General features: G+C 42.5%; 1 protein-coding gene across 1 annotated transcript in view; it reads right to left on the minus strand.

Annotated features, from left to right (window-relative positions):
* PCNT (pericentrin) overlaps window positions 1-24,282 on the minus strand; it is a 193,301-nt gene that overhangs the window by 135,718 nt on the left and 33,301 nt on the right. Inside the window, exons 6-14 of the mRNA XM_082260893.1 lie at window positions 22,416-24,185; window positions 19,311-21,405; window positions 18,319-18,392; window positions 18,087-18,198; window positions 14,356-14,602; window positions 14,070-14,154; window positions 12,351-12,567; window positions 3,711-3,874; window positions 723-976 (exon numbers count right to left, since the gene is read on the minus strand). Coding sequence (XP_082117019.1) covers window positions 723-976; window positions 3,711-3,874; window positions 12,351-12,567; window positions 14,070-14,154; window positions 14,356-14,602; window positions 18,087-18,198; window positions 18,319-18,392; window positions 19,311-21,405; window positions 22,416-24,185 — 5,018 coding nt within the window. The remainder of the gene's footprint in view (window positions 1-722; window positions 977-3,710; window positions 3,875-12,350; window positions 12,568-14,069; window positions 14,155-14,355; window positions 14,603-18,086; window positions 18,199-18,318; window positions 18,393-19,310; window positions 21,406-22,415; window positions 24,186-24,282) is intronic.

A 24,282-nucleotide genomic window follows, 5' to 3' on the forward strand; every position in this document is an offset into this window, starting at 1 on the left:
GGCCGCTCCGCCCGCCCCCCCGCCCGGTGTCAGCTCAGTTCAGTTCTCATTCATACATAGACGTGAGGAGCTGACAGTGAAGGATCACAATAGTTCTCTCTATAGCGGCCGCTCGCCCCGCCCCCCGCCTAGTATGTCCATTCATAATGCACAGAGTAGTAGGGACATTATTAAGAGGCGGACGGCCGGCCAGAGGCGGGACTTTTGAAACCTGCCCTGCGCTGCGCTGCGCCCTCCTCCTTCCCCACGGCGGCCATTTTTATTTTCGGCACTGTTAACCCATTATCGGCCGAAATGAGAGAGGCTCATTTTCGGCCGATAATTTCGGTGGCCGAAATTTCGGTGCATCCCTAATAAAGAATATATGAATTTTTATTTTGCGATTTACATCTAACCATTTATTGCAAAAAGAGGTCAGTCATTCTGTCATATTCCAAATGTGAGCATGATATATCCCATAAGTGATTATGAAGCATTCAGGATACATCTTTGGTCATTATTATGCTATAGTTAGGTTATGAATAAGCAGTTACCAGGATGATATATTATATTCAGCCAGTAGACACGTTAGGTTCAAGAAGTATTCAAACCACATTTTGGATATGGGTATGCCATGTTCATGTGACAGGCAATAAATCTGGATGTATTTAAGCCATTTTTGCAAACAAAAACAGAGGGAAAAAAAAAAAAAAAGACATACAGCTTAATATAAAGCAGCTTACCAATTCTGTGCTTCTTTCATGGCTTTCAAAACTTGTGTCTTTTCTGCATACAATCTTTTAACAAGTTCTTTCAACTCACTAGCCATCTCATCTTTGATGCTTTCTGGCTCCGGTGCTTTTTGTTCTTGCAGCATCAGCTGTTGCAAACTCTGTACATTTTCTTCTACATCCCCAAAGCTTGTTCTGGAGTCTTCTTCAGATAACTGCTTAACCAAAGTGCCAATAGTTGTCTTTGTCTGGCATAATTTTACTTCCTGCAAAAAATAATATTAATCAGCCTAGGAAATATCAAGAAAGGCATATACCCTGACCCTAAACTCTTTTACTAAAAACTCTCCCTTCGTCTCCTGCCATACCGGTCCCGCATCATTCACCATGACCAGGTGGGCTTTATGCACGGTAGGGAGACTAGGGACAATACTAGTAGAGCACTCAATCTCATCCATCATTGCCATACCTCCTCTACACCATTTCTACTGTTGCCTACAGATGCAGACAAAGCATTTGATAGGGTCAACTAGCAATTATATTTTTTCTTTGATTTAATTTTTACAGTTATACAACAGTATACACCAATGAGATAACAGTATACACCAATGAGATAGCAGACAGTCAGAAGACATAAAAGAAAAGAATATCGGTGATATCTTGATACTTGTATCTTTAAATGTGCATAGACAAAATATTAAATAGAGGACATGAGACATCAAAAACCTCGTTATGCCCAGGGCATGACTGCAAGAGAGATAGGCATAAGTAAAAAACTAACAGGGGAGGGGGGGGGGGGGCGAAGTACATGGAATAGTCCACATCTCGTCCCTCAGATGCCAGCATGGCCTGGTAATCTGCGAAGGTAAAGTCGGTCTCCAGGGACAAAAAAAAAACACTCAACTAGAAATTGACACATTGGGATAGGCAACAATATGCGACACTGAATTAATGTCTCATATCCTCAACCAAGTGCATGTGTGAAAGAATGGGCCCTTTCTCCTCCAGAAATCTGAAAAAAAAAAAATACATATGTACTGCCCGGTTTACTATATCTGTAGTTAACCCTTCCAATTCCTATCCCACAATCCTGTTTAGGCTCAAGAGGGCCACTAAATGACATGGGAGGTATGGGGTTTTTGCTGACCCATTTTGCCATCACCAAGCGGTCCACTTAGCCAGGGTCTTAGACTGGCGAAAAACACCACAAGCTCAAATGTTGGGTGGCTCTAGTGCAATCAATGTCACCTTTTCAACTCCCAGGCCTTGCCTGGTTAACAGGACCCCTTCCAGTGTCATCTGTTGATCAGTAACACAAGGAGAGTTATGTGCTGCCTTAAACCGGTGATCCTCCACACTTTACATTCCCCTAGGGTATCAGTAAAACCCTAGGATTTCAACATATCCTGTCTTTCAACATTTTTAGGCTAATTGATTTTCGTGTTAAGGCCACCTAAAAAACCACCCAGGCTATCCAGTCTATGATAGACCTTCCCATGCAAGTTTGGCAAGCATTCTTCCAGTTCAGACCTCTTTTAATGAAACCCAAAAAGGAGACACCTTCAGGCTGGGTTCACTCTGCAGAGCAGGGGCGCGGTGCGTCCCTGTTCACCGCTTCACGTCCGATTTTAGTCCGAATTTTTGGCTAAATTCGGACCTGAAAACGGACCAGAAGACGCACAGGACTCCTGTGCAATTCACACCGGAGCTGCTCCAGAGATATGTGAACCAGCTTCATAGAGAGTCGGTCATAATCTCCTGACATGCAAAACGGATGTGGGAAAAAACGCATCCAATTCGCAAAAGTTTGAACCCAGCCTAAATCTTAGAACACTCCTGCAGGGATCCAACCGCTTATGCTGCACTTCTAGACTCCAAGAAGCAGGATAAAAATTACTTACTAGGTGGTATAAAGTCCCTACTAAATGACCTAAAATGTACCCAGAGATCTCTACCAATTGTAGGAGATGCAGAGGCAAAGGGGAAACCCCACTTCATGTTATACTGGACATGCTTGGAAATCCGTCCTTTCTGGTAATTCATCCTTTTCTGGTAAAGAGTCTGTACCTTTATTCACAACCTCACTGGTCGGAATTCCATTGACGAACCGCAAGCATGCCTTCTTCATCCAAGTACTTCCTCCAAGCAAAAATACGAAAACTCTGACTATCCATTTCCTAAATGCTCCAAAGTCCTGTATGTCCCCATCAAATAATCAATGGATAAAGGTGGTAAACGAGATTCAGCTTATGGGGGGTACCTCACCATGTAGTTATACCAATGGAAAAAGCACTTCCGCATGACATAGCTCTACTTGCTTCAGTTACAGTTTTCCTCATTTTTATAAAGGACCCCCTGACGGAAGATTTCCCCCACAGGCAGTGAGATAGGCAGCCATATACTTTTCACTCCTCATTCCTTCCCGTACACTTTCTCCCCCCCCCCCCCCCTTTTTCTCCTCGTTTCATTCTACTCTGTTCTTGTAACATTAAAAACCTCTTTGCTGCAGGGCTTTTTGTAGGTGCACCCTGGAGGCGATTAACGCATCATCCACCAGAACCATCCTCATTGTTCTTTTTCATATCAAGACTATAATGTAGACCACTGGTTCCAGATCTACTATGTCGGAAATATCTTTTGCTGTACATGTTGTGTACCGTGCTTTATATATTGTAAAGGTTTTTTGGCTGTTCTTGCATCTACCATTAATGAAAGATTAAAAAGAAAGGAATTAACTTGCAGTACAAAAAAAAAAAAGGCAAGACACACATTCTTACAACATATAAAAGGACAGGAAAAAAAAAAAAAAGTCAATTTTATCTCATCAGCAATAACAAAAAAAAAAAAAGGCTTGGCAGTGCTTCAGCAGCGATGGGAAGGGGTACCTTTTTCAAATCCAACTTCCAATAGTCCAGAGGTAAACAGTGTTCCCCAAACACCCAAAACGAACATGAGAAAATCCCCATATCACAGGATAAGCATCTGTTGCACACAACATACCTTGCCCAATTGATTTAGGCCCACATCCAGAGCACTATTTGACAGGTCCTCAATCTTCACTTTTGGATCTTGTGGTCCTTCCAAAGGATACAGCTTTTCCAATGGCATTGTTCTTTTAGGACTTCCATCATGCCCGCTGCTCTCTAGATTTAACCTTGCTAGCTCTGCAAAAACACAATACCAAAACAATACATTAAAATGTCTTTGCAAGGGCAGTTGCTTTGGAGCCGAGTAAATGAGGGAAAGCTTTGCAGGCTTCCATTATCCAATTATGTGCAAACAAAAATGCTGATTTCCCTTGTATGTGATTGGATATTTCTTGCAAAGTGAGGCTCAGCCTTATTTACTTAGCTCTGAAGCTAAAGAAATTGCAAAGTGCAGTCTTTTTCCCTTTAGTAAATCAACCCCATTTGTGTGCAACGTACATTGTAAACATCTTCCCTAAAGAAGAGTTTCACATAAAAGTGGGAATGATATAAATAGTCTTCCCTCTGCTCCCATTTCCTTATTGGAGAGAGGAGGGGTGAGTTTAGCATGTACCTAGTTTTGGCAGGTACTCACTCCCACAGAAAACTACCTAAGCAATCCCAGTGGAAGTTTGCAGCCCTCCCTCCCTGCACACCATATCCTGGAACATGTCACAGGTCCAAGGAGGCTGGACCATTAACAGAGCACGGCTCACACATGCGCAGTGGGGAGTTGGTTTTAAAGCCACAGGGAGTCACAGCAGGCTGCTCACAGCCAGCTCGGCGGCACCAGGGAAAAAAAAAAAAGACTGGCAAGAAACCGGACCAGGTGAGGACAGCGCTGGATCCCTGGATAGGCAGGTTTCTTTTTATTAAAAGTCAGCAGCTATAGTATTTGTAGCTCCTCCTGACAATTTTTTTTCAGCCCATCTGAAGCTCCTTTTTACGGTCGTAGATGACAGTTTTACTCCTTCTGGCCACATACAGGCTCTAATCAAACCTGTATTTGAGACAAGGAAGATGGCTGCAATCGCGCATCACTGTGTTTCTCAATTATTAGAGAGACTCAAAATCAATAAATGACATCTGCAGTCAGTCCTACACAAGTATAGTAACCACAATTATTAGATCATTTTAAATATTTTAATAAATACAAATCAACATTCAAACATTCACTGTGCTTTAAGTCAAAAGGCAGCAATGCGCAGACCTTGGAATGATTAGAACCTGTACAGGGCAAAATGGTTTCTGAATTAGAGCAAATTCACAAAACCGTCTGTTAGAGTTACCGGTAACGGTGTTTCTACGATCCTTCCAGGACGGAAACACATGAGAGATGAGAGGCTCCACCCTACAGGAAACACAATCAGTTCACAGTTGTTAAAAGGCCCCACCTTTGCCCTTGTCCCTCAGTTGTAAAAAAGTACTTCTTCAACCGATTCACAAGGGATGTATAATCACTTAGGTTCTTACCACCTATGTTTACATTCTTTCCTCACCCTTTTAACAGGGCGGGAAGTAGGCCTGCCGTCCTGGAAGGTTCGTAGAAACACCGTTACCGGTAAGTCTAACAGACGGTTTTCTCCTCTCACCTTCCAGGACAGCAACACATGAGAGGATAATAAAGTAACCACAGGCCTACCTTAGGGTGGGACCACCGCCTGTAGTACCCTTCAGCCAAAGGCTAGGTCTTGGTGAGACAGCACCTCCATCCACTCGGTAGTGCTTCAGAAAAGTGTCATGGCTGGACCAGGTGGCTGCACTGCGAATCTGTTCCCAGGAAGGTCCCGCTTTTTTGGCCCAGGTGGTTGCCAGTGCTCTGGTTGAGTGTGCTTTCAGTTTTGCTGGCGCAAGAATACCTGAAACCTCATAAGACATGGTATTGACTTGCCTGATCCACCTAGAGACTGAAGCCCTCGTTATTGGTTTCCTGCTCAGGAGGAGTGTGTCTACCACTTTGTCTGAGCAGCCCTTTAATCTAAGGATCTGGCGCTCACTAACAAGGCCGTCAAATGAAAGAAAATGCGGCCTGGGGTGCCAAACTGGTCCCTGTAATAGCAGGTCTGGGAGGTTCAAAAGCTTCCAAGGAGGTGCCACCGATGACGCTTTCAGGGTCGTAAACCACACCCTCCTTGGCCACAAAGGCACAATCAGGAGGAGGCGAAGTCGAGGGAACGACTGACCTTCTGCAAAACTCGAGGTATAGGAGTTAGAGGGGGAAAGGCATAGGCTAACTCGAACTGCCATATCTGGGCCAGAGCATACAAGCCCAACATCCCTGTTTCCCACGAAAGGGAAAAGAATCTCCTTACCGTTCCATTTTGTAGGACGACAAATAGGTCTATTTCTGGGCAGTCGAATTTCTGAACTAATGTCTGAAATACCTTGGGATTTAGCTCCCATTCTTCTTGTCTTATTGGATGGCGACTGTGGAAACCTGCCTCCCAGTCTTCAGTTTTCCCCTTTTATATGAATGGCCGACAGGGAGATCACTCTTCCTTCGGCCCAGCCTAGGATTTCCTGGGCTAGTACCAACAGGAATCTGGACATGGTACCCCTTTGGTGATTCAGGTAAGCTACTGTTGTAGCAGACCTGAATTTCCATGCCTGAAATCCACAATAACTTGGCTACAGTTTCCCGATGAGGGAGAGCATGGGAACTACCAGGGACTAAGCCTGACACTGGTATTAGTCCCAACAAGGAAAACGGCACTTACCGGACTCCTGCAGCCGGACTTCTGAAGCCACCTGCACCGTCCGCCCTTCCTCCTCCATGAGGTGGGTTGTGGCAGGTTTCATGTCTTTGGCAGCTTTCTAGCTCTTTTGGTCTGGAGAGTCTGCCTTACCGCCGCCATGTGGGTCTGGCGTCTCCTCCCTACTCGCTTCCCTCTTCCGGGTCGCACTGCGCATGCTCCGCCTTCCCTGCACAAACCAGAATTTCCGGTTTCAAAGCGAGGCTTGAAGCACGTTGGTTCCTCCTCCAAGCCGCCGCTATGTCTGGCGGCCGAACGCTGGCTGAATGGCAGGGACGACCGGAGGAGGCCCCTGCTGGAGAGCATGCCACAGGCTCTGGAGGGACCACCAGCATTGTGCCGACTGCATCTTGGGGCAACCTGTTGGAAGCCTATAGGAAGGCGTGCAGGAAGGCGTTCCTGAACCTGCCTCACAGGGGGACCATCCAACACACAGTCTTCAGGTCAGACAAAAAAAAATAAAATGTTTTGCTGTAGAGAAACACAATCAATACTGAGGGACAAGGGGAAGGGTGGAGCCATTTAACAACTGTGAACTGATTGTGTTTCCTGTAGGGTGGAGCCTTTCATCTGTTGCCCTCCTGGAAGGTGAGAGGAGAAAAAAAAAAAATTGGGGGGGGGGGTTATTTCTCAGAGTACCTTAAAGGGCTGTAAATGTCACTGATACTGAACAGTCATTTAAAAAATAAAGAATCCTCACTGTCAAGCTGGCTCTATGATAAAATGTCTCCATTACCTCCATCCAGGACCACTCAGGAAGTAATGGAGAAGATTTTCTTTTTTTTTTTTTTAAATAGAGCCAGCTGGACGCTGAGGGTTCTTTTTATTTACATGAGCATTAATACGAATAAGCTGTGGAGAGGAGCGGGGTATGGTGCACACACACAAGATCTTAACATCTAGAGGGATTCCTTACTAAGCGCATGCTGACCTCTATGAAAATATACAGTGCCCTCTGAAAGTATTCGGCCCCCTTGAACTTTGCCACCTTTTGCCACATTTCAGGCTTCAAACAAAGATATAAAACTATAATTTTTTGTGAAGAATCAACAAGTGGGACACAATCATGAAGTGGAACGAAATTTATTGGATATTTCAAACTTTGTTAAATAAAAAAAACTGAAAAATTGGGAGTGCAAAATTATTCAGCCCCCTTTACTTTCAGTGCAGCAAACTCTCTCCAGAAGTTCAGTGAGGATATCAATGATCCAATGTTGACCTAAATGACTAATGATGATAAATAGAATCCACCTGTGTGTAATCAAGTCTCCGTATAAAATGCACCTGCACTGTGATAGTCTCAGAGGTCCGTTTAAAGCGCAGAGAGCATCATGAAGAACAAGGAACACACCAGGCAGGTCCGAGATACTGTTGTGGAGAAGTTTAAAGCTGGATTTGGATACAAAAAGATTTCCCAAGCTTTAAACATCCCAAGGAGCACTGTGCAAGCGATAATATTGAAATGGAAGGAGTATCAGACTACTGCAAATCTACGAAGACCTGGCCACCCCTCTAAACTTTCAGCTCATACAAGGAGAAGACAGATCAGTGATGCAGCCAAGAGGCCCATGATCACTCTGGATGAACTGCAGAAATCTACAGCTGAGGTGGGAGACTCTGTCCATAGGACAACAATCAGTCGTATACTGCACAAATCTGGCCTTTATGGAAGAGTGGCAAGAAGAAAGACATTTCTTAAAGATATCCATAAAAAGTGTCGTTTAAAGTTTGCCACAAGCCACCTGGGAGACACCAAACATGTGGAAGAAGGTGCTCTGGTCAGATGAAACCAAAATCAAACTTTTTGGCAACAATGCAAAACGTTATGTTTGGCGTAAAAGCAACACAGCTCATCACCCTGAACACACCATCCCCACTGTCAAACATGGTGGTGGCAGCATCATGGTTTGGGCCTGCTTTTCTTCAGCAGGGACAGGGAAGATGGTTAAAATTGATGGCAAGATGGATGGAGCCAAATACAGGACCATTCTGGAAGAAAACCTGATGGAGTCTGCAAAAGACCTGAGACTGGGACGGAGATTTGTCTTCCAACAAGACAGTGATCCAAAACATAAAGCAAAATCTACAATGGAATGGTTCACAAATAAACATATCCAGGTGTTAGAATGGCCAAGTCAAAGTCCAGACCTGAATCCAATCGAGAACCTGTGGAAAGAACTGAAAACTGCTGTTCACAAACGCTCTCCATCCAACCTCACTGAGCTCGAGCTGTTTTGCAAGGAGGAATGGGCAAAAATTTCAGTCTCTCGATGTGCCAAACTGATAGAGACATACCCCAAGCGACTTACAGCTGTAATCGCAGCAAAAGATGGCGCTACAAAGTATTAACTTAAGGGGGCTAAATAATTTTGCACGTCCAACTTTTCAGTTTTTTATTTGTTAAAAAATTTTGAAATATCCAATAAATTACGTTCCACTTCATGATTGTGTCCCACTTGTTGTTGATTCTTCACAAAAAATTACAGTTTTATAGCTTTATGTTTGAAGCCTGAAATGTGGCGAAAGGTCACAAAGTTCAAGGGGGCCGAATACTTCACTGTAGGTCTGCATTTGAGGTGAGCTGCCATCTTAGCACAAGAGTGGAGCACGGCGTGGAGGACACTTACATTTGTGAAGTACATGACTCAAGGAGCAGCTTTCGTTAGAAAATTTCAATATTTTGTTTTATGGGCACTTATTAACACTTTATGGAACAGTATTGACAGCAATGGAGATATGGGATTAAGTCTCACTCAACAGTATTCAATTTGTCATGTTTACAAATAGGTTTTGCACTTGCAGCACTGGAATTTTAAGAACTAACCCACAGCAGGGTTGCCATTAGGAAAAACAACTGCATTATCATATACAGTATCCCACAAAAGGGAGAACACCCCTCACATTTTTGTAAATATTTTATTTTCATGTGACAACACTGAAGAAATGACACTTTGCTACAATGTAAAGTAGTGAGTGTACAGCTTGTATAACAGTGTAAATTTGCTGTCCCCTCAAAATAACTCAACACACAGCCATTAAATGTCTAAACCACTGGCAACAGAAGTCAGTACACCCCTAAGTGAAATGGTTCAAATTGGGCTCAATTTGCCATTTCCCTCCCCGGTGTCATGTGACTCATTGTTACAAGGTCTCAGGTGTAAATGGGGAGCAGGTGCGTTAAATTTGGTGTTATCGCTCTCACTCTCTCATACTGGTCACTGGAAGTTTAACATGGCACCTCATGGCAAAGAACTCTGAGGATCTGAAAAAAAGAATTGTTGCTCTAGATAAAGATGGCCTAGTCAGCCTGTCAGTGCTCAGACCATGTGCCACACACTGCATCAAATTGGTCTGCATGGCTGTCGTCTCCGAAAGAAGCCTCTTCTAAAGATGATGCACAAGAAAGCACGTAAACAGTTTGCTGAAGACCAGCAGACTGTTGACATGGCTTACTGGAACCATGTCCTGTAGAGGTCTGATGAGACCAAGATAAAACTATTTGGTTAAGATGGTGTCAAGCGTGTGCGGCGGCAAACAGGTGAGGAGTACAAAGACAAGTGTGTCTTGCCTACAGTAAGGCATGGCAGTGGGAGTGTCATGGTCTGGGGTTGCATGAGTGCTGCCGGCACTGTGGAGCTACAGTTCATTGAGGGAATCATGAATGACCCTAAACACCTCCAAGATGACCACTGACTTGCTAAAGAAGCTGAGGGTAAAGAGGATTGACTGGCCAAGCATGTTTCCAGCCCTAAACCCTATTGATCATCTGTGGGGCATACAGTGGAGGTGGAGGAGCGTAAGGTCTCTAACATCCACCAGCTCCATGATGTCATCATGGAGGAGTGGAAGAGGACTCCAGTGGCAACCTGTTAAGCTCTGGTGAACTCCATGCCTAAGAGGGTTAAGGCAGTGCTGGAAAATAATAGTGACCACACAAAATATTGGACAATTTGGGCCAAATTTGGACATGTTCATTTAGGGGTGTACTTACTTTTGTTGCCAGCGGTTTAGACATTAATGGCTGTGTGTTGAGTTATTTTGAGGGGACAGCAAAATTTACACTGTTCTACAAGCTGTACACTCACTACTTTACATTGTAGTAAAGTGTCATTTCTTCAGTGTCTTGTCACATGAAAAGGTATAATAAAATCTTTACAAAAATGTGAGGGGTGTACTCACTTTTGTGAGATACTGTATAGAGCACTTCGATCTTTATTTACACTATATATACACACATACATACACACACACACACACACACACACACACACACACACACTGATGGCATTAATCTCAAATTTTCTTCTTATTATACAGGATTTATATAGCGCCAACAGTTTGCGCAGCGCTTTAAGTTAAATACCTTTCCACTGTGTCACATTTATCCAAGTGAGCGCTACATTTTATTACTTTGTTTTCATGCACTGGGGCTAGTTTTCAGGATGCATGAGGCCTTACATCTCGGTCCTCATCAGAGCCCAATACTCCACCCCCTCACCACCACCGGGCGGTACGGCAGGTCTGCACTGAAGTACTTTATTGGTTGCTAGGACACCGGCTAGCAACCAACAGCACAGTGTGGCACCAGGAGGGGCAGGCTTTGTCAGGTGGCAGGATCTGTGCTGCATACGGCTGGAGTGGGGGCTAGTATGCAACACAAATCCCGAAACCTGACAACACTTGAACAGGGACCGACCCTGCAGTGAGCTTGGGGACTTGTGCTAAGGATTTCCTAGCAGCCCGGAAGTGGCCCATGGACCATGCTTTGGAGACCCCGGTTTTAGAGTAAAGGGAACATATGAAAAGAGTCTGAAAAAAGAAAAGACAAAAATGAATTTCCCAGCAAAGCACTTAAACTGGGGCGGCTTCCATTTTTGTCTAGCTTGCTGGAATTGGTACAGGGACATATTCGAAGCTTTGCTACTGGGCTCTGCTGGGCTACTGATATGTAAACTGAGCCCTTAAAATTATCCATTGCTATACATGCTCTAACACAGAAGCTATCATAGACTAGTTTGGACTATAGAGATGCCTTTGCAAATGTTGTGCAAACAAAAATCGGTTTTTACTGCAAATAGTAGTTTGTTTTTTTTTTGTATTTTTGTGCTGGCTAGCCGGTAGGTGTGCGGGGAATAACATTTTGTTTTGCTCAAGTCTTCCATGGCTTTTACTTTGCACAAACTTCCCATCATGGAACGTCATATACAAAAATACTTACAAAGTAACAAATTCCATCAAGGGAGATCAACCAAGACGTATGTGGAAACCATATACACCATGGAGCCAATGCAACCATTATGTGCAATGAAATTTTTAGCTAAAAAAACGTATTTCTCTTCTAACTATGAATAAAAATGTCCTTCGGAGGATCTCGTTTCATAAACTATGGTTAGCAGCTGAAATTACTAGCTTAGTTTATGTAATTTTAATACACCCCGTCACAACCCCAGGTCTAGCCAGATAAAATATATCTAGTAAAGGCAATTAATAGATTAAAAATAGCTGCTGAAGGATCCCGACACCCCTGGCACACAGCACAGTAAGGGAAGGCCTCTTTTGGTTGCTGGTCCCCACTCTAATAATCATTGAGCTGCTGTATGTTTTCTGGAGCTCAGCCTAAAAGTAAACCTTTTTAGAGAAATGTCACTAAACTTGTTTAAAAAATACTGGTTGCCTTGCTGTTATGCTGATCCACTGGCTTCAATACTTTGCTGAGCTACAACAAATATGCCGAGCTAGAATACATATGCAAATCAGAGTAAAGTCAAAACTCATTACTGCACATTTGTTCTGTTGTGACAATAGCACTGATATTCAGAGTTTAAACCTAGCAGCTGGGCAACAAGTATTTACAGAGCAGGAAGTCAGAAAGGGGAGCATCTACGTTTCCCTCCGGAAAAAAATCCTCAAAGACATCTCACCCTTATTGTGCTCTTCTGACAATCTGGCTTTCAACTGGTCCATCTCCAAACTATGCCTTCTTTTTAAATTTTCAATTTCATTAGTGTACTTGTCAGAAAGATCCATCTTAATGTTCAGTAAATCCTCCTGATACTGCCGAGACAAGGCAGCATGGAGATTTTCTATCTCTTGCTTGTGCTTCTCTTGGGACTGCTGCTGAACAGAGGACAACTCTTCCTGCAAAACAAAGTGTAAGGACAGAACTAATAAATCATGTAAAACATTATGGGTAACACTGTATGTTAAAGCTGAAATCCAGGTATACTATCAATTTAAAATAATTCATTTGTGCCAATAGATATGCCCACTGGGGGCGCTGCATAAGTTTTATGTATCATCAGCTACATACAGTATACAGTGCTGTATTCCAGCCATGGGGGAAATCGACTCGAGTTGAGCTCTGCTCAACTATTTATGGGAAGTTTGTATCTTTATGAATGAATACAAGGCTTCCTCTTATTGGCAGAGGTGGAGAGGAAGGGGGATGACATCACAATCTCCACCTCAGGCAATCAGAGGAAGCCTTGTGTTCATTCATAACAAAACAAGGCTTCCTAAGAATGGCTAAACAGTGCTCAGCACGACTTGTTTTTGTGCCGGGAATGGAAGTTTCCGACCTGTTACCAGAACACAGCTCTGCAAGTTAGCGGTTTCCATCTTCACTAGTCTCACAATTCGATTACCATTATCCTGTCAACGATTTGATTTGATTTCACGATGCATCACGATTAATGCACATGGTTTTTATCCAAAAATTCAAGCAGTCAGAAGAACTCCAATTTTTTTATTTTCATTTGCTCTTAACGCAATATCTTATTAGAGATGTGCAATTCTCATAACCACCCCAAAAGGAGGGCTACAAGTTATTCACTTTCAGTTCATTACAGAGAAGAAAGGGGCATTCTTTACACCTAGAAGAAAAACAGAAAGGCTTCTTTCCTGTAAGAGCTGTGAAAATGTGGGATAGACTGACTCTCACAAACTAGTTCTGGGCTGCTCAGTAGATTGTTTTAGCAAAGACCTGAAATGCGTTCCTGTCCTAAATGCACAAAATGTAAGTGACAGAGGGATAATGGTAGGAGGGATGGGACCAGGCAGAGGGATGGTGGGGGGGGGGGGTTGGGATCAGGCAGAGGGATGGGATCAGGGACACTGGCACTCACCTGTTCTCAGTGTCAGTAAATTCCCCCTTCTCCATGCTCAGTGCGTCTCTGCTTCTCTTCCCCCATCCAGTGCCTCCAGTGATGCCTCTCCTGAGGTAGGCTCTCTTCAATTTCTTCCCCCTTCACTCTACTGGCTGTCAGATCATCAGCTTTCTGCTCTAGTGTCTATCTCACCAGGGAAGGTAAGTCACCAGGCAGGCTCTGCCTCTGTTTCTCCAAGAGAGGCAGAGCACCGTGCTGAGAGCTGGATGACGTTATTGGCAATCGATTCAGCCAACTCTCAGCATCGAAGCAGAATCGCGAACGTCTGAATCGCGATGCATTGATTATATTCAACACCCCACTGTATGCTCTGTGTAACTGCTGCTAACATACACAGTTTATACAGCACTCCCAGCAGGTGCATCTGTTAGTTAAGGAACTAGTTAATTTAGGCCAACATGGCCCAAACAAGCCTTTCAAGCCATAGTAAACCTGGAGTACAGCTTTGATTTTGCTGCTATATATTTAGGTCACCTTGTGCTGCACCAACTGGTCTGTCAAATGAAGAAGGAGATCAGTCTTTTCGTTGTCAAAGGACTCATCCAAAGCCAAAACAGAGCTATAAAAAAGTGGATAAAAACAAGAGAATGGCTTATTGGAAGCAAGCATGAAACGGGGCAAATAAAAATCAGGAGAAAAACTTTTGCTTGATAGCATACTACAGATATAAGCTTGGTTGAATTCATGAATAAAAAGAAATGAAGGTTAATTATTCAATTTTCACTAAGAAATGATTGTACAAGTGTAGGCAGGGGCAAACCTGTTCAGTGTACTTATTTCTTCTCTCCCTTCAAAGCTCATTTCTCTCAGACGCTGATGAAGTAACTCCAAATTCTCTCTATAGGTCTCCTCTGCTGATCTGGACTTCTGTTCAAAGTAAATTCTCAGGTCCTCCATATCTTTCTCATGTGCTGCATTAAGCTGCTGTTGCTGTTTGTGGAAGTCCTGTTTCATTCTCTCAATCTCTTCAAGATGCATAGACCGTGCGAGAAGCTGGTCTTTCAACTCTAAAACAGGCATGTTTCAACAGAATTTAGGTTACTGTACATGTTTAAAGCAGAATTGCATGTAGATAATAAACATTTAATGTAATGGGGCAGTCCTTTAGGCTTCATTCAAACTGATGCACTTACCTGCAATGCACAAATACACACAGCCCTTAAGCAGACATGCAGCAGTGCAATTAGTTCCTGATGGAACCTCCCCACACACTTTTCTAGTTTGTGTGTGCCAAAAAGAATGATCAAGAACCATGCGTTTTCGTGTAGCGTGATTTTAAAAAGGGTCAGAGACCTCTTTAGCACGCTTCTTGTACGCAGGGCAGCCCAGTGAAATTAAGGGGCTACCCTCAATGCAACGCACAGCAACGTGCCGAAACAAGCAAAAACACGCACACACTTACACCTGCATGATGTAAAGGAAGCCTTAAACCTTGTTCACACTGGTGTGGCTTTCAGCACAAGATAAGCAAGATTTGCACCTCTAAATTTTCCTGTGGCTTGCGACTTAGTTTAACAGAAGTCTATTCAAATGAAGTCGCAATTAAATCAACAAAAAGTAGTATAGGAACCATTTTCAAAGTCGCTGCGACATGAGCCATGACTCATCATGCGATTTGGAAATGGTAAATCACATGACAAAATCGCTCTAGTGTGAATGGGGGGCTTAAAGTGGAACTGAGCTCAAAGTCAACATTTGCTAAGGTATTGGGAAAGTTTACAAATGTTAATTGTACCCAAGCAGTATTCTTAAAAAAATCTCTAGAATTCCTCCAAAAAAATATCAGCACACTTCTTGGAATGCAAAGATGCTAGGGCTTCCTGTACCTTAAGCCTCAAAGCTGTATATTCCTAAAGGAGGAGAGAACGAAGTTGGTAGCTTATCAGAGTGTTGCTGCAAGATCCTGCCTATTCAGCACACTGCAGGCAGAAAGACAACACCACTGTATTCTTTAATGTATTAGTCTAGTGGTTGTCAACTTATGAGCTAAAGGGGGGGGCTTCAAAAAAAATTGCCCCTGAAATCACTAAAGGGCCACACATAATGTACAATATACAGTGGGTACGGAAAGTATTCAGACCCCCTTAAATTTTTCACTCTTTGTTATATTGCAGCCATTTGCTAAAATCATTTAAGTTCATTCTTCTTCCTCATGAATGTACACATAGCACCCCATACTGACAGAAAAACACAGAATTGTTGACATTGTTGCAGATTTATTAAAAAAGAAAAACTGAAATATCACATGGTCCTAAGTATTCAGACCCTTTGCTCAGTATTTAGTAGAAGCCCCCTTTTGATCTAATACAGCCAGGAGTCTTTTTGGGAAAGATGCAACAAGTCTTTCACACCTGGATTTGGGGATCCTCTGCCATTCCTCCTTGCAGATCCTCTCCAGTTCTGTCAGGTTGGATGGTAAACGTTGGTGGACAGCCATTTTTAGGTCTCTCCAGAGATGCTCAATTGGGTTTAAGTCAGGGCTCTGGCTGGGCCATTCAAGAACAGTCACGGAGTTGTTGTGAAGCCAATCCTTCGTTATTTTAGCTGTGTGCTTATGGTCATTGTCTTGTTGGAAGGTAAACCTTCGGCCCAATCTGAGGTCCAGAGCACTCTGGAGAAGGTTTTTGTCCAGGATATCCCTGTACTTGGCCGCATTCATCTTTCCCTCGATTGCAACCAGTCGTCCTGTCCCGGCAGCTGAAAAACACCCCCACAGCATGATGCTGCCACCACCATGCTTCACTGTTGGGACTGTAGGTGATGAGCAGTGCCTGGTTTTCTCCACACATACCGCTTAGAATTAAGGCCAAAAAGTTCTATTTTGGTCTCATCAGACCAGAGAATCTTATTTCTCACCATCTTGGAGTCCTTCAGGTGTTTTTTAGCAAACTCCATGTGGGCTTTCATGTGTCTTACACTGAGGAGAGGCTTCCGTCGGGCCACTCTGCCATAAAGCCCCGACTGGTGGAGGGCTGCAGTGATGGTTGACTTTCTACAACTTTCTCCCATCTCCTGACTGCATCTCTGGAGCTCAGCCACAGTGATCTTTGGGTTCTTCTTTACCTCTCTCACTAAGGCTCTTCTCCCCCGATAGCTCAGTTTGGCCGGACGGCCAGCTCTAGGAAGGGTTCTGGTCGTCCCAAACGTCTTCCATTTGAGGATTATGGAGGCCACTGTGCTCTTAGGAACCTTAAGTGCAGCAGAAATCTTTTTGTAACCTTGGCCAGATCTGTGCCTTGCCACAATTCTGTCTCTGAGCTCTTCAGGCAGTTCCTTTGACCTCATGATTCTCATTTGCTCTGACATGCATTGTGATCTGGAAGGTCTTATATAGACAGGTGTGTGGCTTTCCTAATCAAGTCCAATCAGTATAATCAAACACAGCTGGACTCAAATGAAGGTGTAGAACCATCTCAAGGATGATCAGATGAAATGGAAAGCACCTGAGTTAAATATATGAGTGTCACAGCAAAGGGTCTGAATACTTAGGACCATGTGATATTTCAGTTTTTCTTTTTTAATAAATCTGCAACAATGTCAACAATTCTGTGTTTTTCTGTCAGTATGGGGTGCTATGTGTACATTCATGAGGAAGAAGAATGAACTTAAATGATTTTAGCAAATGGCTGCAATATAACAAAGAGTGAAAAATTTAAGGGGGTCTGAATACTTTCCATACCCACTGTATGCAATGCTTGAGAGGACTGTCAGAAACTGCAGACCTAATAGAAGAAATGAGGGTCAGAATGAGTGCTACGTTTTTGGCTGGGTATATGCAGCAGAAGACCATATAAAAAACTAGGAACCCGGTTACATAAAGCTAGCAGAGATCAATACCATTACCCTAATCAATGGTCACTAAACACTGCTGAGGTCCGAGAGCCACACAACATGTACCAAAGAGCCGCAGGTTGGGCACCGGGGGTCTAGCAAAAACGTAACTCTTTCCCTTAGTTTTGGATTGAATTGAGAAAGGTTGGACCTCCCCCTTTAGGTTTCTACAGCTATATGGACTCTATTAGATAGCATTATACTCACTTTCCAACAGCAAGACAGACAAAAAACTGAAAAATGTTTTTCTTTGATGTAATATCCCTGTCAGGTTTTTATTTCTGTCCATTTCCCTGTTGCCGATATTTCCCTCACTTCCTGCCTGGAGAAACGGTCGTCAGCAGGATGGTACATGAGGGTAAATATCTGTAATGGACCACTGGTTAGCAGTAAACTTATGACAACAGTTCTAATCCTTCTCTACTTATTAAAACTCAAAAAAGGAATTTCTGGTTTGATAAACACAGGTAGAAAACATAGTTTCACCCTTCTGGCTGTGCGGTGGCAAAGGGTGTATGAATCAAAAAAGTGGCAGGGAGACAAATACTTTTCCAAACCAGACAGTTAACATGTACATTTTAACACACTTTGCTTGGAGTTCAGTTTCAAGAATTAAGCATGAATTTATTCAACTACCATCATGTCTGAAAATATGCTTACCATTCAGTTCTTGTCGACTTGCTCGAGAGCGGTCAATCTGAGACAACAAGAGTTGTATCTCTTGACTTGACTGAATTTGCAGTTTCTTGTGATTGATATGCACTGAAGCCACCTAAAATTAAGCATACAAAATCAGAAGTTATATTTTCGAACTATAGAATGTCAGACTATTAAGTGTTACCAAACTAGCAGCATAGTTTGTTTCTAAAAACAAATATGCAAGCCTGGTTACCTGACTGTATATCTGTTGTCCCAAACTCTCATCCTGGTCCAGCAAAGCTGAAATCTGTGGTTGGTGAGGCTCATCTGCAAATTACATTTAAAATCAGTACAGACCACAACAAATCTGAATAATGCTAATTAGCTAAAAAACAGAAGGAAGACATGCATTAAAAACAACAGCCGGAAATGAATTGGCGCTTACAGCAAAAGATAGAGTAGACTGTGAGGAATTATAGATCGATAGATAATAATGCACCTACAGTCAAAAGAGGTCAAGAGGAACATAAGGTCTGGTAAACTACAGTCATGTAAAAGGTGGTGGCAGTTTAGGGGGCTAAATAACTGGACAATGTGTAGTCTTAGCTAAGAGCATCAGCAAGCATTCAACAACCTTTGGGAAGCTTTTAAATATACTTCTACACCAGTATGGAAGGTCGGAATAGAGATCTGGAATGGAGCTTTTGACAGAACTAGTGACCTTCAACTCCTAGCAAAGCTTACCAAAGCCTCCTAAATTACAGCTAGCCATACACAGCACAGATGGAGGAATCTCCACCGCTATTATATTCAGGCAGATGCAATTTATGTTCAGCAGCCTCAGGCAGCTGCATTGACTGCATCTAATAGGAAGCAGTCACTGTTGGGTCTAAATATTTCCACCCGTGTGAGTCGATTTTTAAATTTAATTCACTTGTCAATCCAGGTGGTACCTGAAGACCCACTCGTTGCTCGGTTTCAGCTAGCTCAGCAAGAAATCACCTATAATTGAGATGTCTATGGCCAACGTCAGTGCTGAAAGCTAGAGACAGTTTTCTCTTTACGGTAGAGGGCCCAGACAAGGATAAAACTATTATTTATTTAAGAGAGTGTTAAGAAAGTTTGTTATATAGCTTGCTGAAGTAGATGATCTTTATACTAGAATTTACAAGGTAAAGATTGAACAACGTCCATGTCTTTAAGGCCTGGTATATTGTCCCTTACAATTAGTAGAAAGTAACGCACCCGTTTCAAATTGGCAATTGTCCAACTCCACGTTATTCAGTGCATAATGCTCTTGTATGTTCTCCATCTCTTTCTGATAATGTTCCTGTAGTTCTAGTATCTTTGCTAAATGTCCCTCATTCTCTTCAGAGTGCTCATCTAGGTACTTTTTAATCTCTTGAAAATGACAAGTCACTAAATGATTTATTTGTTTTAAAAGATTCGCTAGCGTATTCTCTTGCTCCATTTTTTCCAGAGTGTGACATTTCAGTAGTTCCTTCACCTCCATGTCATGTTGTTCTTTAAGCTTTCCTAAATCTTGTAAATGCTCCTCCGGTACCAATTCAGGAACCTCAGCATTTTCACATTTTACAGATATATCTTGTGTCTTCTGGCAACTTTGTATAGTCCTACTCTCCCATTGTTCCTTTTCTTTCGCATGAAGCTCTACAACTTTCTGCATTTCTCTGCTATGCTGGTTTCGAATATCTAAAACAGTATTTGAGAATTCTTCTTGAAGCTGCTCTAACATCTTTGAGTGCTGTTCTTCTTTCTGCAAAGAGACTTGCAAAAGTTCTTCTCCAATATGTTTCAGCGATAACGAATGCTGATTCACCAGATGATCTAACTCTTGAGAGCATTGGTCTCTTTCTTTCTCCCACTCTTCCTTTTCTCTGTGTTGTCGGTCTTTTGCTTCTTTCATCGCGTTTTCATGTTGCTCTTGTAGATGCTCAATAGCCTTTGAATGTTGTTCTTGCAGTTGCAAAATCTTTAAGGAAATCTCATCCTGTAGCTGCTTTATCACCTCTGACTGATGTGCTCTATCCTTATTCCAGTCTTCTTTCTCATGAACAAGGAGATTGTGAAGTGCCTCCATTTCTTTATATTTCTCCTTAAGCTGCAGTACTTCTTTTGAAAATTCCTCTTGTTGTTCCTTCCAAAGTTGTTTTTCTTTAAGAGAAGTATTAAGTAGTCGCTCTTTTTCCTGGTTATGAAGGTCTTGTACCTGAAGTATTTCAGCTGAGTATTTTTGTTGTAGTTGCTCAATCTCTTCTTTATGCAACTCATTTTGTTGCAAAGTTTTTTGTGAAAACTCCTCTTTTAACTGCTTTAGTTCATGAGAACGCTGGTCTATCTGATTTTTCCATTCCAATTTCTCCTTGGCATAATCTTCCTTTATTTTCTCAGTTTCTTGGTTATGCTGCTGTTTTAGTTGCATTACTTCCACAGCATGCTGTTCTTTCAATAAATCAACTTGCTCTAATCTTTGATTTTTGAAGGTTTCCTCAGAATGTTCACCTTGCAGCCGTTCCACCTCTTGACAGTAGTAATTTTTCTGGTTTTCCAACTCTAGTTTTTCCTCCGCATGAAGCTTTTCTAAGGTAACTTTTTCTGTAGAATGCAGTTCCTGAAGCTGTTTTAGGTCCTCAGAAAAGTCAAGCTTAATTTGATCTATCATTTTTTGGTCTTCTCTTAGTAGCTTTATTTCTTTGAGATGCTTGTCCTGCTGTGCTTCCCACTCCTTTTCCTGCTGAACATAGTGTGCTTGAAGATCATTTTTGTCTTTTATGTGCAATTCTTGCAGTTCTAAAACTTCCTTTGCATGCTGTTCCTTTAGCAAGTCAATGTCTTTTGAATGCACCTCAAGACGTTCAGTTTTCTGGGCTAGTTTGTCTTGAAGCTGTTTCATATCTTGCAGATGAAGATCATGTTGTCTCTTCCACTCCTCTTTCTCCTTTCCATGAAGGTCTTGTAACCTCTCCATCTCAAGACTATACTTTTGCTGCAGAGCCAAAGCTTCTTTTGTATTTTCTTCCCTCAGCTGTTCAATCACTAATGAATGTTCTTCTTGCTGTTTCAGGATCTCCTGTGAAAGCTTATCTTTAAGATTCTTCAGCTCTTGATTATGTTCATCCTGTAAGCGCTGCAATTCAAACTGGTGATGGCTCTGAAGAAGGGCTACCCCCTGAGCTCGTTTTTCATTCAGTGTCTCTTGAAGTTGTACCAAGGCACTCTCTTTTTCTTTGAGCAGGTTTGCTTGACTTAACTCTAGCTGGGCAGTATACATGTTGGTAAGACTAAGTCGCAAAGCTTCCAGGTCCACATTATGCACAAGCTACAAACAGAAGAAATTAAAAAAACAGCCAATTACTCACAAATAAATACAAAAATGCCATCATTCATAAATATATCACTCACATCAGAAAACTTCCCAAATGCAATTAAAACAAACATTCTACCAACTAAAACAAAAAAGGAGGTGAACACACATAATATATCCTACCTATTTCAAAATCCCACCCCCCCTTCCCCTCAGGCCCCGTTGTACTTGGCTCATGAGCTGTCAGTGTCCACGCAGCCAGAGCAGCCGTGCAGGGATTTAAATCTTTGCTTTTCTCCCCGTTTCTACATAGCTACCAGGATGAATCAGAGCGATGCTCTGTGCTACTGCTGACAAATCAGAATCGCTCTGATCCATCCTGAAGTGATGCAAAAAGAGAGGGAAAAGAGTGGGGATATCAAATCCCCAAACTGCTGCACCAGCTATCTGAGCACGAACAGCCCATCACCCACAGGAGGCAAGAACAGCAGGGACCAAGGGATAAGGAGGGTGTACGGTGTTAGCTTACCTTTTCTGAAAAAGTTAACCTTACACTTTAAAGCCCAACTAAAGGAAAAAAATAAAGTAAAAAATTTCCCTTGCAGGGGGGGGGGGGGGGGGGGCTGTTCTCGTTTTTGTCCAGAGGAGAGGAAAAAGCCTTATATTCACCAGATTTTCCACTCCACCGGCAAACAGCGCTCACAGCCCCACGATCCAGCAGTGGAATATTCCTGACATGCTCACGTCCAGAGCAGAGGTCTACGAAGCTGCTCTGGACTTGACATTTGAAACAGTCCACCCAAGACTGCTACAGCACAGGGCCACGGGAGCTGCAGGGACTGGTCTTGTGCGCAGAGAAATGGAGGATCGATCAGGTTAATTAGATCACCTTTCTCCTCTTCCCTAGACAAAATCAAGCAACTAAACCTTGCAGAGTGGGCAAAGCCCCACGGTCCCGGAAGGAACCAATAGGCCTAGCAGCTCCCCATATAACAAAGCAGACATACTGCATTACTCTTACTCACCTGTTCCTGTAATCTGCTTTGTAGACCTTCATTCACTTGCTTTAGTAAACGTACTTCTTCACGCAAGCTCTCCTCCTTCCTAAAAAACTCTTCCTCTTTTGCTTTAATTGCATCTTGCAGCAACTGTTGCTCCAATCCTTTAGAGTTCAGTTTGTTATCAAAGTCCTGACGTTCGGATTCTCTAACCTTCTCCGAGTCATGCAAATTCTGGGCAAGGTTAACATTGCTAATCTGTAAGTTTTTGTTTAACTCTATGGCTTTTTCTAGCTCTTTTTCCACCACAGACAGCCTATTTTCCAAGAAAATATTTTTGTCTGCAAGTTGTGATAACTGTTCATCTTTAGCTAGCTGTTGGTTCTCAGTCTCCTTCAAATGCTGGCCCTGACTTAACAGTTTAATTTCATCTCTCTCTTTCTTAAGATCTTCAATTAGTCTTTTCTGTTCCTCTGAGTTTCTATTAATTGTCCTCTCTCTGTCTAGCTCCAATTGCGTAGCAGCAAGTTCAGTGGTCACTTCTCTCCATTTAGTTATAGCTTCTTCCAGAGATTTAGAGCACATTTGTAATTGTTTCTCCTTCTCCATAAGTTGTACTGTAAGAACAGTGCATTTCTGAAAAGCATTTTCAGCAAAATTAGGGCTATCTTCACTTTTCTCATCTGAAGATAGCACATTTTTTGTTAAATAAATGGCAAAAGACTCGGGGTCCAAAATTGTTCCTAAAGATGCAGCATCTGATAAGACACCAGTGATCGGCATAGGAGAACAGAAGAGTGGAAGGTTTCCCTCAATTGTGGAACTGATACTTTGCTCTAGCATAAAGTCACTATCAAGTTCAAATCTACTGTGGTCCCCAACATCTTCATGACCACAGGACACTTCAAGCAATTCAGGCTGGCTAGGGAGCAAGTACTTATCCATGGATGTCAGGCCTTCGTTATAAGCAACTGGTTCGTCATACTCTTTGTTGTGAAGTTGAGGTGTGTTTTCATATGCTTTCCTGGCTTTCACCCGACTTAAATTCTTCTTGATGTCTTCTAGGTCGTGTCTGAAATGATCATCCTTTACATCATTCAACAAGCGCCTTTTTTCTTCATCCATGTCAGAATCTTCCTTTTTGTTACTAGACATTTTCCCACACAGCATTTCTTTAGTCTCCTCCATGCTTTCAAGTTTCAGCATGTATGTTTGCAAGTCTTCCTCATGTTGCAGTTTTAATGCTTTACTAATTTCTGCTTCAAGCCTCAAGCTCTCCTTCAGATCTCGAATTTCTTGGTTATAACGATCCTTGTCAACCTTGTCCTGAGCTGCAGTCTGCTCTGCCTGTTGCAACTTTTCCTTAAGGCTTGACACATCGTCATTGTGCCTCTGTTCCCAAGATATTCTTTCCTTTTCAAAGTCTTTCATTTGTTTTTCAATCTTCTTGACCAAAGATTCTCGAACATGCTCCGATTCTGCCAGTCTCTCTTTTAAATCTATGACAAGCAGGGAGAGAGATTCAACACTGTCTTGTCCACAGGTAGGGAGTCTTTGCATTTTGCCACCTCCTTTATCATCATCTAAATAGGAAGGCATGGAATCAGGTGGAATAGGGATGGATATTCTTTGTTTATGATCTATGACCTCCTGATTTCTTTCAGAAAGTTCCTGCTGCAGATGGGTGACAGAACTTTCGGTCAGGTCTAGTTTCTCTTGAAGGATTTCAAGTTTTTTCTGCTGTTCATGCAGCAAATTGTCAAGTTTTGCCATCTGGTTATCCTTTTCTATAGTAGACTGAAAAACAGAATTATTTGTGGTGCGGCTTATTAAATACTTACTAAATCATCTAAAAATTCAGTGACAAATTACATTCAAGGTCTCTAAATGAATA

Source organism: Pelophylax lessonae, assembly GCF_965119305.1.
Source record: "Pelophylax lessonae genome assembly, chromosome: 6".
In the NCBI taxonomy this organism is placed as follows: Eukaryota; Metazoa; Chordata; class Amphibia; order Anura; family Ranidae; genus Pelophylax; species Pelophylax lessonae.